Source organism: Phoca vitulina, unplaced genomic scaffold, assembly GCF_004348235.1.
Source record: "Phoca vitulina isolate PV1807 unplaced genomic scaffold, GSC_HSeal_1.0 scaffold17, whole genome shotgun sequence".
Taxonomy (NCBI): domain Eukaryota; kingdom Metazoa; phylum Chordata; class Mammalia; order Carnivora; family Phocidae; genus Phoca; species Phoca vitulina.
The window spans coordinates 17,113,003-17,128,999 of NW_022589720.1; the positions used below are offsets into that span (position 1 = coordinate 17,113,003).

The 15,997-nt window shown below is 35.2% G+C and overlaps 1 protein-coding gene across 9 annotated transcripts in view; it reads right to left on the reverse strand.

The window, feature by feature from the left end:
- Window positions 1–15,997, reverse strand: part of CDH12 (cadherin 12) — a 1,003,710-nt gene that overhangs the window by 78,577 nt on the left and 909,136 nt on the right. For 8 of the 9 annotated variants that reach the window (XM_032415433.1, XM_032415430.1, XM_032415431.1 and 5 more), the window contains one exon: window positions 11,248–11,367. The exons of the other annotated variant lie outside the window; for it this stretch is intronic. In XM_032415433.1, the coding sequence (XP_032271324.1) occupies window positions 11,248–11,367 (120 nt within the window). The remainder of the gene's footprint in view (window positions 1–11,247; window positions 11,368–15,997) is intronic. 9 annotated transcript variants of the gene reach the window in all.

The following is a 15,997-nucleotide window of genomic DNA, read 5'->3' on the forward strand; positions in this document are numbered from 1 at the left end:
GAATGAATGAATGAATGAGTATATAAATAATTAAGTTTACAATCATGAATCATGCAGTATATATGCATATTGAAATATCCTACTCATTTTCTGCTCTTGTGTCCAAGTATAGAACTAATTTATATTTATTCATAGTGAAATAACTAAGACCTTCTGGATTTGTTGCAAATTAAATAATGAATAAATTTTATTCCCAATTCCAGCCTATAAAGCCAATGGTTTTAAGGAGAGATTGCAGAGCATTTGTCTTAAACCCATGTATCTTTGATAGTCTTGTTTCTTAAATAAAGTAGCATATATGAATAACAAATATAATATTGAGCACCAACACAAAGTATAGCATCCAAATCATAAACTGAATACACATCTGCATTTTATCTGTACTTTCCACTATTGACACCAAATGCTGTTCCGTTGCTAATTTAGATTTAACTACAATCTAGGATTTCTTCTGACCCTCAGCAGGAAATGGTTGCAAAAAAAACAAGCTCCACTTTTTTGCTACTGCTGTTTATTCATGTATTGGTATTGGCACTCTATTATTTCAGTCTGTTTTTCCTCTCTTCAGCTCAGATCCTTGATGTTTCATTTCCAAGTCTCTTAACTAAGATTCTTCATCTCTGCCATCTCTGTGACTTGGTCCCACGGCTTAAGGTACATGACTTCTGCCTGCCTTAGAATGTTCATATTTTCTAGAGAAATGCCTGGGTTTAATTCATATGCATGCTCTATTGTCCTGTTGCTGACCAGATCTACCTTTACTTAGTTCATTTCCAATACAAAAATTATATACATGTATATATTTATACTTATAATTATATGCATTTATATATAATTTTTGCTTTTCTCATTTCACTTCAAATATGAAAATGCATAAATATAATTTTTAGACTTTATATTATATATATTGTATATACATACATTAAGATGCTATGAAAAAGAGAACACATAGGCATTATCACACTTATTTAAGACTAGTTTTTGCTGTTGCTTTTTTTTTTTTCTGGTAAGTTGTTACAGTTATCATCACGACATCAAACTGCCCTGCCTTCCTGTTCCATCCTGTGTCTGATAGGTGACCTATCTGCTGCTTCTGGCCCTCCTTTAGTGTAATGCAGCTTGACTGGAAGTCATCTGTTAGAATTCAGAGAGAGGAAAGGGTTGCATATGTAGTTCCAAAGAAAACCCACTGATGACCATGATGTGCTTCCCCTCCCCCACTACCATTTCTATTCAAGAGCCACTACCTCAGACAAATGAAATATGATATTTGCAGATTTTTTTTTCAGAGTAGAATCTGGGAAATCAGGCAGACTACAAAATTCAAATGTGAGAAGAGAATCTTAAAACACTGTGGTCTATTGAATAAGCCTGGTAAAAAACAGTCTCCTTTCCAAGAAATTACTCTTCTTATGGACCACCCACTGTTTACCAACTGCCTAATATTTAAAGCCAAACAAACAAAAATAGATTGTATTATCTTGAGCAAGGAGGAACCTTGCCAAGAACTGAGTTTAAATGCTCCTAGAATAGAATGTAACCAGCAAAAGGAAATGCTACATTCTGTTATTTCCGGTCTTAGGTTTAAGTTCATGTGTTCATCTCTATTTCTTAGTATTTGTATATAAAGATACAGCAGTAGACTTGCATGATAACAGCTGAAGCCCAAGAAATTCATTTTGCAGAACAGTCCAAATACTCTACAGTAGTAATACCACAAAATTTAACTAATTAGGTAAAATTCTGAAGTAAATCCTATTTAATAGGAAAAAAAAAAAAAAGAGTGGGTAGGCAAGTATACATTGAATCCTGGTATGATTTGAATGTCTTGTACCTGATGAACCTTCCAGCATACATCACTGAGATATTAGAGTAAATAAAAGAGAAAAATATTGGGATTTTATTTCTGCCAATATGAATGGAAATATGTGGTCGAGAGAGTTATAAACTTAAAATAATACATCAAAAGACACTAGTCTGCCAAGGGATAAATTCTGTCTCTGCAATGACTCTTACGTTGTATGCAAGCCCCTTAGTCTTGGTGGATCTCAGCTTATTTTGAAAAATGGGTTAAATACTCTGATAACATTTTGAGATGAAAATAATGCAATACTCTATATGAAAAATCATAAAATGTTACACGTGTTAATCCAGCATATGATTTTACATGAGCTATTTCTTGAGTTGAGGATTGAATTGCAGGACTGAGACATGGGACACTAGATTCAGTCAGCATTTATCCTAAAATATATGTTTCATCCAGGCACTGTTATTAAGTTTGATAGTATAATGGTGAACTCTCTTCCATTTGCCACTTTATACACTAGATCCACTTTATATACTTTTCTAGACTTTGCTCTCTGGCTGTCAGTTGTAATAGGCCAACTGGCAAGAGACTGAATGGTATAAGGAGAACGAGGTTGGGTTTTTCTTTGCATGGATACCCCCACATCCCACACTGTCTCCTACTATGGGCCCTCACCACACACCTACATGGGTCTCCAGGCCCCTATCGTTCCTTCAGCCCTAGTGTGGTGACCACAGCCACCTGTTATGTCTTCTCCAGATTCTGCCACATCCTGTATGGTTTCCCTTCAGTCTGCTTGCACTTTAAAATGCAATCTTTTTATTAAACTAATCTCAAATTAGCCAACTAGGTGTCCTCTGCTTCCACCTGGATAATAATTGATACAGTGTCTGTACAAGGTTCCTTCATGGAATGTACATTTAATGGACATGTGTTTATGGGAGTGTCGAGGAGACCATAGAAAAGCACTTACATAATTAAGCTAATTTCAGATGGTGATTAGCGTTATGAGGAAAATGAAACCAAGTGTCGTTGACAATGGTGTCAGAAAAGTCGTCTCTGAGAAAAGGGTTTAGAGTTGCAATCTTAGAGAGGAGGAGGGGACAGACCTGGAAAGAACAGAAGAAGGAGTATCCCAGGGAGGGAAGCAGGAAAGTACTTGGTAGGAGCAGGAATGGTCCCTTCAAAGCATGCCAGAAGAGTTCATGTGGCTGCAGCATGCTGCTATGGGGAAGGATGGGTAAAATAAGACCAGAGAGGGGAAAATAAGAAGTAACACAATGATTTCAAAGGCAAGTAAACCCTCTGGGAGACATCTTGAAAATCAACAAGTGGGATCCAACTAAAGTTGGATTTCCGCACAGCAAAAGAAACAATCAACAAAATGAAAAGACAATCTATGGGATGAGAGAAAATATTTGCAAATCACATATCTGATAGGGGGTTAATATCCAGAATAGAAAAGAACTCATACAACTCAGTAACAAAAAAAAATATGAACAATCTGATTTGGAAATGGGCAGAGGAACTGAACAGATTATTTTTCCAAAAAATGTTATACAAATGGCCAACAAGTACAGGAAAAGGTGCTCAACATCAATATCATCAGAGAAATGAAAATCAAAGGATCATCATCTCACACTTCTTAGAATGGTTGTCATTAAAAAGACAAGAGATAACAAGTGTTGGCAGATGTGGAGGAAAGGGAAAACTTGTGCACTGTTGGAGGGGAGATAAATTAGTGCAGCCACCATGGAAAATTCTGTGAAGGTTCCTCAAAAAATTAAAAATAGAATTACCATATTTTCCAATGATCTCACTTTTCTATATATATCCAGGGGAAATGAAAACAGGATCTCAAAAGAGGTATCTGCACTTCATAGTCATTATAGCTTTATTCATAAAAAGCCAAGATACTGAAACGACTTAAATGTTCATCAACAGATGATTGGATAAAGAAGATATCACACACACACACGCACACACACACACACACACACAAACACACAGAGGAATATTATTTAGTCAGGAGAGTGAAGGAAATCCAGCCATTTGCAACAGTATGAATGGACCTTGAGGGCATTATGCTAAGTGAAATAAGAGAGAGAAAAAGAAATATTCTAGGATATTATTTATATGTAGAACCTATAACAGCTGAACTCCATGAAACAGAGTAAAATGGTGGTTACCAGGAGCTGCGGAGTGAGGGAAATGGAAGATGTTGGTCAAAGGCACAAACTTCCAGTTATGAGATGGATACCTCCTGGGGATCCTATGTACAGCATGGTGATTATAGTTAATATTGCTATATCATATACTTGACATTTGCTAAGAGAGTAGCTCTTAAAAGTTCTCACTGGGAATTATGTGACGTGATGGAGGTGTCGGCTAACACTGCACTGGTAATCATTTTGCAATATTTAAGTGTAACAAATCAACGCACTGAGTATCTTAAACTTGCACAATGTTGTACGTCAATTATTTCCCAATAAAGCTGTAAAAATGTTAATTATTATTTTGAGACTATTAAGAGAGAAAGAGAGAGAGAAACAATGGATGAATGGCTCTATTCTCCGCTCACTGAGGATTAGAGTCCAAAGAAGCACTGGGTCATTAGTTTGTTCTTAAAAGAGAAGTCATAGTGGTGAGGTGAGAGCATGAACATATAACACTCGCCTCTACTCTGAAATCCAAGTCACTCAGAGTGAAAATATCACATGATCTCCACCTTCCCACTTAACTCTTTGATCTTATCTTTCACAACCCCCTTCTTCGGTCACCAAAGCTTTGCACAATCTCTTCCCTCTGTGGGGAATGTTCTTCTCATGGTTTACTCGTGAAGAGCTCCTCTATTTCCTTCATATGTTTTCTCCAAGCCCTTTCCAAAGGACTTTCTTGACATTCTTTCTAAAATTCTATACTGATTTAGTTTCCTAGTCCTTCTGTAACAAATTGCCACAGACTAAGGGGCCTAAAAACAACACAAACTTATTATCCCACAATTAGGGAGGCCAGAAGTCCAACATGGGTCCTGAGGGCCAAAATCAAGGTTGTGACTAGATGCATTCTTTTCTGCAGTTTTGTATCTTCCAAAAGATGCCTTTCTTCTCTGTCTCCTGGCTTTCTTTCTCCACTTCTAGGGTAGCAGCATAGCATCTTCAAATCTTTCTTGGACTCTTAGCCAATATATCATAATGCTCAAGTCTTTTAGGAACTGCTAATAGATGGTATAATAAAAAAAAATAATTATACCTAAAGATGGGAACCTTGACTTTAGCACTGACAATGTAAAGTTGCTTTTTCTTTCAATTCCATAGCTAAATTATATTTTAAAACACTTGTACAAGACCTGCTTTTACGGCAATTTATATGAAAAGTTTCTTTTCATTACAGTCTTAAATTAGCCTAAAATGTGAAATGGGTTTTTTTTTTTTTTTAATTTTATTTATTTATTTGAGAGAGAGAATGAGATACAGAGAGCATGAGAGGGGGGAGGGTCAGAGGGAGAAGCAGACTCCCTGCTGAGCAGGGAGCCCGATGTGGGACTCGATCCCGGGACTCCAGGATCATGACCTGAGCCGAAGGCAGTCGCTTAACCAACTGAGCCACCCAGGCGCCCCGAAATGGGGTTTTTAAAAGCTAGTGCAATCTTTAAAAATATTAACAGAAATGTTGTATCTATTACCACACAGATGAAATGTATAACTTTAAAAAATGTTGTTGCCCATAATCCAATAATGTATTTGGAGGACAAGGAGAGTTATCAGGTTATCTTCAGTAGGAAGAAAATTTAGAGACCCTCTTCCCACCTATAGCACACCTTAACTATATGCTTTAGGACTCAGAAGTAAATTCCCAGGGCCTCTTTCCTCAGGATGTCCCCTCTCAGTCTATATCAGCGCCCAGCAGTCATACTACATATTAGAGAATTTTATCCTACAAAATTCAACTATAATCTTCTGAGGACCTGATGGCCTCCCTCCAGTACATGGGGATCCATTTGAGTATCTAATGATTCATCTTGGTATCCTAATAGCAAAACACCTGTGACGCCATTACGTATGTAAAATACATAATGATGCTTTCTCATTAATATCACATAAACATGCATCCCATGAATAAACAGTCAGATCCAACACCACTAGCTCATCACTCATCATCTGCCTTAACACTTCCACTAATGGGAGACTCACAATCTCGTGAGGCATTCCTCTCATTTAGGGGCAAGTACTGACATCTTCTTTTAAGTATATAAAACCAAAATTCTTCCTGTAAATCATACCAGTTATGATAGCCCTTTTCCTCTCAAGCAGCACAGAACAGAGCCAGTTTCTCTATGATATTACAGCTCTACAACTTCCAAAAGTCCTGTATCACATGCCCCTGGAGTATTTTCCTTTTAAGGCCAAACATTCTCAGTTCTATCTGCTGATGTGTGCATTCCATGATTTCTAAAATAAGGCAAGCAAAGTTCACACAGAGTTCTCAGGAAGTGAGACGATGCAGAATACAAGGGAACCATTCACGGGAGCACATTTTTAGTCATGCAGTTCTACTACACATACCAAAATATTACAAAATAGGTAATATGTGATATAATAGCTTAATAATTGTCTATTTCCTTGACCTATTTTTCCTGCCTTATATTTATCATCATCTATTGCTTTCTTTGCTCTCGCTGTGCCCATAATCAGACCTTGTCTAAATGCAAAATGTATTAAAGGCATGACAACTTTGTGTAGGTAAACACTCTTATTTTGACCTTGAAAAAGAAGATACTCTTTCTTTCATCACCACCTCAGCACTAAGGTGTCTGAAATCTCTCAGACTTTACTCTGAATTAATATCAGAAGCATTTCAAGCCATGAAACCTTGTAAATATTTATACAGTAGTATCAAAATTAGCTCAAAATATATTCTAACCCATGCTTTAATTATACTCTGAGACTTTAAGAAACCAACACATTGTTAAAAACCTGAAAGAATAAATGTCATTCAGAATAGGAGAGGAGGTTTCACTTAAGACACAGACCTGGAGATTATAATTCCTGAACAAAAGGTGATAGTCAGACCTAAAGAGTAAAAATCTTGAGAAATTGTCAGTTCTCTCAGCAACATTTATCAGATTTCCCTAAACAGAAGCTAGGACAGAATCACAGAGCATGAAATAGAATGGTGAATAAAAGGGAAAAAAATGTAGCTCATGCATTCAACTCGAGCCTCACTCAATTGTTTTCATATGGATTCTATAAAGGCATATATAAATACATAAAATAAAAACTTATAAATACACATTATTTTTCACAATGCACATAAATAAAAAGATATCAATGAAAAAGTTCTAGTGATGGATGGCAGTGGCCATTGAATAAAAATGTGAATGTTCTTTTTTTTTTTTTAAAGATTTTATTTATTTATTTGTCAGAGAGAGAGAGAGAGAAAACACAAGCAGGGTGAGCTGCAGCCAGAGGGAGAAGCAGGCTCCATGCTGAGCAGAGACCCTGATGTGGGGCTCGATCCCAGGACTCTGGGATCATGACCTGAGCCAAAGGCAGATGCTTAACTGACTGAAACACCCAGGCGCCCTATCAGTGTTAATGTTCTTAATGCCACTCAACTGTACACTTAAAATGGTTAATATGGTAAATTTTATGTTATGTATATTTTATCACAACAAAAACATTTAAAGTTTATAGGTTTAAAAAAGTGTTGAGGTAAAATACATAATGATGCTTTCTCAATTAAGGGTCAGATCATTTGGAAAAATGGAACATATCATCACCACATGATACACAAAATAGCAATATCTAGTTTCCCAACTCAGACTAGTTTTTGAAATCATTTAGGGAACAATTTAAATATTTTAAAAGAATTTTAAACATAAATTAAGACAAAGTTGATCATTTGTAGCAATATTTGTTTTCCTAAATAATTCTATTATCAATGCTATAGAGAGGTTTAGCATCCTGATTTCATGCACTGGATAAAGTATTATAATCCCTATGCTTAACGTTTTATATATTATAGATGTTTTTCTAATGCATAAAAACATTAAGTATAAAAATACATAATATAATATGCTAATATGACAAATATTTTAATGTTTTATAAATAATAAGTGTATTGAGTAGAAATGTTATTTGATGTCATAGATTTGGGGCGCTTTGGGTGGCTTAGTGCCTTAAACGTCTGACAATTTCAGCTCAGGTCATGATCTCAGGGTCCTGTGCTCAGTGGGGAGTCTGCTTGAGATTCTCTCTACCTCCACCCATCCCCCCTCTCTGGTGCATACTCTTTCTCCTTCAAATAAATAAATAAATAAATAAATAAATAAATAAATAAATCTTTAAAAAATGTTTTATAGATTTATCACATTTGAGGTTTTTAAAATATTTAATAATCATTTGAAGTATATATATATATATATATGAAAGTATGTGAATTTTAATTCACAGAAAATAATTTCTAGTTAAGCCAAATAATTGCCAAATTAGCCAACTTCAAAGAGAATGATTATTTCCAAACTTATTTCATAGAATGCATCAATTTATATTCCTTATAAATAAGCTTCTTGTATTGTCTTGGGTAGAGATGTTAGGAATGTTTGTCAGAAGACAATATCACTAAGGAAATATGTTTTATTTTCTCATTCCAAATGAATAATAAATGGTTATATTTATCTCTTCATAAATATTTAGGCACCAGGAGTTCTGATGAGACTCTTCCTTTAAAAATTATTTTAAAGTGTATTCTACACTCCAGTGTCAAAAATTTTAGATAATATTAGTTTTTCATGTATTTTATTTAATAACAGCAAAAGGAATCATAAAAGGAAGCTATATGGCTGGAACAAATGGAGACTATTTCTGAGAAATTGCAATTATCCTTGATTTTTGATTGACTCTTATGTACCACAAGGTGATAAATTTGACAAAAAGTCTTCTTAATGGTCTGTGCATGGAGAACTAGTTATCATTCTATTAATGAAGTGCCTCATCATCCACTCTTTTCCTGTCTAGTGGTCTGAGGCATTGTTAATATCAAGACTTCTGTCTCCAGTGAAAATCAATGCTTCAAAAAATCTATTTCATTGTTTATGCCAGAATTGTTTCACCTTTAGTTCTAAATAATAAGCATTACATAAAATATAAATACATAGTTATTAAAGGCATATTATGAATATACACACTCTCCTGTAAGATAATACTTTCTAAAGCCATTAGAATTCATATCAAGTTGATATTGAACAAGTAAAGCCAAGGGGACAGAAAATGTTTTGACTCATATAATTATTGTCTGTCTGGTATTAATTTGACTATAATGATTATATTCTTAATCTATGCTCTATGCTTAAATTCATCTTTGTATGATTTTCTCTTACTGTTCAGTTAGATACTGACTACATTTATAGTTATTTCATCAATATTAATTCCTTCATCTTTCTTCTGTCACTGTCACATATATACTATTCTGAGTATATAAATTCACCTATTCTATAGAATTAATCACTACAACCCACTAAGTGTACTCTAATACCCAACCGCCCCTCCACCAATCTCTGAATACCCTCCTTTTTCTTTTTTCCTTCCCCTCTGACTCTGAGGAGCGCTTCTCAGAGGCTGAAGAGATCTAAGACACATATATAGCTCTTAATTCTGTTTCTAGTTAGATTATCCATTATGGGAAATTCGGAAAAGATGGGTAATCATAGAAGAAGAAATAACCCATAATGTTTTCATCTGATAAAAGGACTTATTATATTTTAGATAATTTCCCTTCAATATTTGTCTATATATTCAGCCCGTTGTCCAAACCGTCTTCATTCTTCTGGAATTTTGTACCATCATAAACGTCATTGAACATCTTCCCCAAATTCTTTCCTCCACAACTTTTCCCTTTTTTTTTCTACAGGTGTATATGATTTCCCACAGTTAAGCAACAACCACAAAGTTCCTTAACACCGATATTGTCAAATATCTTATCTTCATTGACATACTTCTTGAAAATAACTCATAGTATAGGTGTAACTTCTCCATCATACACTCAGTTTTAACATTTAACACTCTGACTTTTAGTTTCTGACCCTCTTTCCATACCAAAAGAGCTTTTATGTCCTCAACAAACCTTTCTAGAATTTCTTCTTAAAACATTGATACTGTCCTTATTACAAACTATTCTTTTTTATGTTTACAAATGGAAGCAACTTCCTGTCGTATTCCCATAACTTTTTGCTGATTTCTGTCCCTCTATGGGCTTAATGAGAAGAGTAGAAAATAAGAGAATAACAGGTTCATTTGCAGAAAGTTTTCACAGATTCTGTTCCTATTTAGTTGACTTTCTGTTTCTAAGTGACATTAAAACATGGCTAATCATTAATTAACTTGCATCTAATTGGTATTCCAGATTTTAGCAAACACTTATGGGGAAGTGTTAATTTTGAAATGTTAAGCCTATTTGAATACATAGTGTCTGAAATTAAGACTTTTCAAATTGATATTGTTCCTTAAAATTTATTTACAAATGTAAATAGTAACATTAGTCTAGTACATTAACAATTTATTTCATTATTGTAACCTAATGTAATAAGTAGTATTGAATTCAATCAGAAATATATGACAATGTGCCATATAAGAGTTTATAAAATAGCTGTCTTTGTGGAGTTCTGTTTTAACTGTGATATGGAATACCTATTTTGATGGTCAGCATGGCCGGATCTCCTAAAAAACTATCCAGTGTTCAAAACACAGATTCTCTAGAGCAGAGGGACCTCATTTTATTTGAAAGGGAACACAAAATCTTCTATGTGCATAATATCCTGCCCTTTCTATACTTTCCAAAGATTCTTATATATTTGGCTCTGAAAACTGCCATTCAAATGTTTTGACTTAAAAATTAGACTAGCTTCAAAAGCATAGACCAGAAGAATTAGGGACCTGGGTGTTTCAAGTTTGTCAACCCTTTTTTCCCCTCTGCTAGAAGCATAAGTCTCTATTAATCCAAATCCCAATCAATTATCCATAACTGATAAATACAGCAATAGGCTCCATGATCTTACGACATGTTGATAAAGCCCCACACTACATGTAATTGAACCTAAACAAGAAAATTTGAAATGAAACGCTATTATATGCAGACAAATCAAAAAGAAAAAAAAAATATGCCCAGGCTTTTGAAAATGTGAAGTAAATCATATAGGGAATCTCTAACTTGGGATTGGAAATTGACACATATATGTGAAATGGCTTACATTTACACAGGGTTCAACCCAGAGGAAATGGTTCTGCAGCCACAAGGTAAGATCCTATCTTCCTTTGCTTAATGTACAGCACACTGAATCTTTACTGCATTTTTAGAATAGGTAACTTCCCATGCCAAGATTTAATTAAAGTTTAAATATTTGAAAGGGGTAGTGATAATGTTGTCTCTAATAAAAAATTTACCTGTCTTGGGATCAATAGAGAAATAAGGTTGTCCCTGAAGAATGCTATAAACGACTCTGGCACTGTTTCCATAGGTCGGGTCATCCGCGTCTGTGGCCTTGACCTGGAGCACATATGCACCTGGAAAATAAGACAGTATGACTCTAGCATCTTTGTTTTACAGAGCTCAAGGTCATGTTTTTTAATCTGCTGGACTCCTTTTTTTTTTTTTTTTTTTTTTTGGAATTTGGCATTACTCAATGATTCTGAGAATATATGGTGCCGCTGAGAATGATGTAATTATGATAACCAAAATGCTGGGCAACATTATAGCTCTTAGTGCAAATGATACATATTTTAAAAATCTATTTTAAAAGCTATGTTCATTTTCAGGAGCTAGATGATTGAACTGAAAGTCATCATGATAGCTTTATTGATTTATACACCAAAGGAAACATGATGCTGCTTACATTAGGCTCATCTGCTTACTATAGATGCTCTAATTTCATGATTAGGTTATCAATAGCAAAGCTAAAAGGTTCGAAGGTTTACTCTACTTTAGAGGCTGTAAGTAACTTGCATTGCTATTTAAAAATCAGCAACTATATACTAGCAGTACGAAGACTTTAATTAGGACAGGGTATTTGAGAAATTGAGGAACCAAAAATAATAGCAATTACAGCTCCAGGAGCACCTCTAGGCCTCAAGACTGAATTAACCTAAGGATACAGTGACATAGGAAAACATTAAAGACAACCCAAATTCTCTGTATCTTTTCTCATGTTTTGACTAAGAGAAGCTAAAGGGAGAGTTTTCTTGTATTTTTGTCTTATATTGTCATGGTCATAATTAAGTCTTCTCTAAGAAATTTTTGACTATATCTTCATATCGTGTTCTGCATTACTATACTGAGTTGAGAACAAAGTAAAATAAAAATTATCAAGTTCGACATAAATAAAATAAATATGTTGCTAATGGTTAGAAGGAAATCTCCACTGAGCACAAAGGGAGTGATGCATACACCCAAAGTTATACAATGGACAGAATGCTCCTATTCTTGGAGGCATTCAAAGTAACTGCTCAACTTTGGGAACAAAGGATTTCTCCTTTCCAATTAGTTATTCATTCAGGCTTTTCCCTTCAGGCAGTACAAAACTGGAACAAACTAAATCTTAAAGGTTTAGTTGCAAACTAAGAGAATGAAACATCTCTTCCTCTCTACCGTTTTGTCTGTTAGGATAGTAAAAAAAAAAAAAAAAAAAAAAAAATTAAAAATGATAACTTTCAGTAGACATTCAATAGCAAATGGCATTGAGTAGGCATTCAATACCAAATGCTTTATCTTAAGAATGCTTTTGGTGAGTTCTAGCTATATCAAGAGATGAATGATAGGTTTTATTTCAACAGACTTTCCCAGGAAAGGAAACTTCTAGAAGCAAAGTAGGCAAACATTTCTGAGATGTCAAGAGTGATAATGTCCCTTATTATCCACCATCACCATCATGATCATTATCAATACTTACAGCATCATTAATAATTATTTGACAAATAGGAATTAAGGACCTATATTAGATAGTCATCAAAACTATGTTATCCTCAATGCTGTAGGAATGAACGGTTGCAAGACTAACTTCCCCTCTTTCCTCCTTTCTGTCACACAGTGATTTTTCTGGTATGACCTGGATCATTATCATCACTGCATTGTACATGTGCTGTATAGGCAAAGTCGGCAAATATTAAATAATTCCCCAATCCTAGGTAGAAATGTTATAGTTAAAAAGCTGTGGATTATTCTTCTTTAAAGATATATTTGAAGAAAAAGGTATTATATCTGCTAAGAAATGTTTCGTGACAAATTTAATAAATTATAACCTAAGTCACACCATATGTTTGATAAGAAAGACAAAGATGAATAAGATAGGGAATATTTCTTAATTCACTCTTTTTAAATATTTGAGTTTAAATTTAAAAAATGATTAACATAAAGCATTTAAAACTCCTTTTGGAGGAAACTATTTTTCTGTACACTTAGTTAAGGTTCATATTAATATTAAAAACAAAAATGTAAAAGGGATGATACTATATGATTCATCTTTGTCTTTCTTATTGAGCAAATGGTTATAGCAGCATTATCTATAATACCCAAATTATGAAAACAGCCCAAGAGTCCATCAACTGATAAATGGATAAAGAAGATGTGTGTGTGTGTGTATCTCTCTCTCTCTCTCTCTCTCTATCACACACACACACACACACACACACACACACACACACACACACACACACACAGTGGAATATTACTCAGCCATAAAAAAGAATGAAATCTTGCCATTTGCAATGACATGGATGGAACTAGAGAGTATTACACTAAGCAAAATAAGCCAGTCAAGACAAACACAGTATGATTTCACACATAGGTGGAATTTTTTAAAAAGGATTTTACTTATTTATTTGAGAGAGAGAGAGACTGAGTGAGAGAGAGAACACACAAGCAGGGGCAGAGGGAGAGGGAGAAGCAGACTTCCCTCTTGAGCAGGGAGCCCAACGTGGGGCTTGATTCCAGGACCCTGGGATCAGGACCTGAGCCAAAGGCAGATGCTCAATAGACTGACCCACCCAGGTGCCCGTATATGTGGAATTTAAGAAATAAATGAGCATAGGGAAAAAAGAGAAAGGCAAACCAAGAAACAGACTCAACTATACAGAACAAACTGGTGGTTACCAGAGGGGAGGTGGGGAGATGGGTTAAATACGTGCTGGGGATTAAAGAGGGCACTTGTTGTGATGAGCACTGGGTGCTGTATGGAAGTGTTGAATCACTGTATTGTACACCTGAAACTAATATTACACTATATGTTACCTAACAGGAATTTAAACAAAAACTTAAAAAAAAGAGTGCCCACTCAGGTACAGTAGAAAATATCTTCAGCTTAGTGAAAAGGTTACTCACTAAGAACCATATGTTATTTTGGAGCTCCTAGAACTGCCTCCACAGGTGCTTACAAGGACGCAATTAAACATCATATCAGCTGGTTTTGCTGGATGCTCCATGACATCTTACAAACTAATGCAAAGGAGAGAGACTCCCTTCATTGGGGAGACTCAGTTAACCATCTGGAGAATGCAAGTCTCAAAATACTGCCTTCTGCAGTGCTTGGATAATACAGCAGTTCCTGACCCTGTTAAACACTAAATACCCAAGAGGTTCCCACCTGGGGGAACAGCAGGAGGTTACACCTGGGAACACATTTAATATGCAGCAAAGAAACAATGTAGTCAATGATGGCCACAAAAACTGGAGTAGTCTGCTTGTATGTAGCAGTCATCTTGGGATTTATTCTCTTATCACCCAAATTCATAGTGACAATGTAACCACTCCAAATGTTGAAGTGCAGAGAGAATGAAACTCACAGAGAAATCATTCCTTTATACCCAGCTGGAGATAGAGAGTACAATATGCAATTGAGAATACCGAACCGCTTAAATTTTCCATGTAACACTGCTCTGATTGGTAGTGGATTAATTCATGTAATTTTTAATAATACAGCTATTATGAAAAAAGGTTATTTTGTAGTAATAGTTAAATTCTAAATTTTAGGTAGTCACTTTCTATATATGTATAAGATATACGTTAATATCACATATATGCACACATATGTAGAAGAGCAAGGGACAGGAAAAGTGAACACTGAGAGTTATAGAAATATCACCTAGAAAGAACAGTCTTTAGGAGAAGTCCATTTGATATAAACTGCAACTAAATAAGGGTTTCACTAAAATACCTAGATACTTGAAGGTTAATATGAGAACCAATTTGGATAGAATTTTTAGTGTGCATGTATATATATGTCAAAATATATTTGAAAAATTAGTCGCATTTTGTAAATTCACAGTTGTAATATGATGATTTCAGGGTTTTTTTTAAAGATTTTATTTATTTGACCGAGAGAGAGATAGTGGGAGAGGGCGCACAAGCAGCGGGGGTAGGAGAGGGAGAAGCAGGTTTCCCGCTGAGCAGGGAGCCTGATGCGGGGCTCGATCCCAGGATTCTGAGATCATGACCTGAGCCGAAGGCAGATGCTTAACGACCTAGCCACCCAGGCGCCCCTCAGTTTTTTTTGTTTTGTTTTGTTTTATATGAGAATGTCCTTTATGTCAACAAGAATGGGCTCATATAAAATGGTAGAGGGGTGGGAGTAGAACTGAGCCCTAAGTCACGATTTCTGCTCAAGTAGACATTAACTTGCTGATTGATTCATTTCTTCTTTCAATCGACAAATGTTCAGTGGTACATACCATATACCAGGTACTATTCTCAACCATAAAAAGCAATGTGTTGCATAACTATTTATTCTGGCAAATCCACCTCCAGCATGATAGTTCTATATTCTATGTATTTTTTACATTTGGGGTGTTAAAAAAAACTCGCTAGAAATACATTGAAAATATAAGTGGATTATGGGGCGCCTGCGTGACTCAGTCGGTTAAGTGGTCGACTCCTGATTTTGGGTCAAGTCATGATCTCAGGGTCCTGGGATCGAGCCCTGTTCTGTGCTCAGCGAGGATTCTGCTGGAGATTCTCTGTCTCCCTCTTCCTCTGACCCTCCTCCCGCTCGTGCTCTCCCTCTCTCTGTCTCTCTCTAAAATAAATAAATAAATCTTAAAAAAAAAAGAAAATATAAGTGAATTATATCTAATTTATGGCTTCTATAAAGTCTTTTTTTTTAATTTCCTAGATGTATAAAAATATTCTACTCATTCAATATGGTCT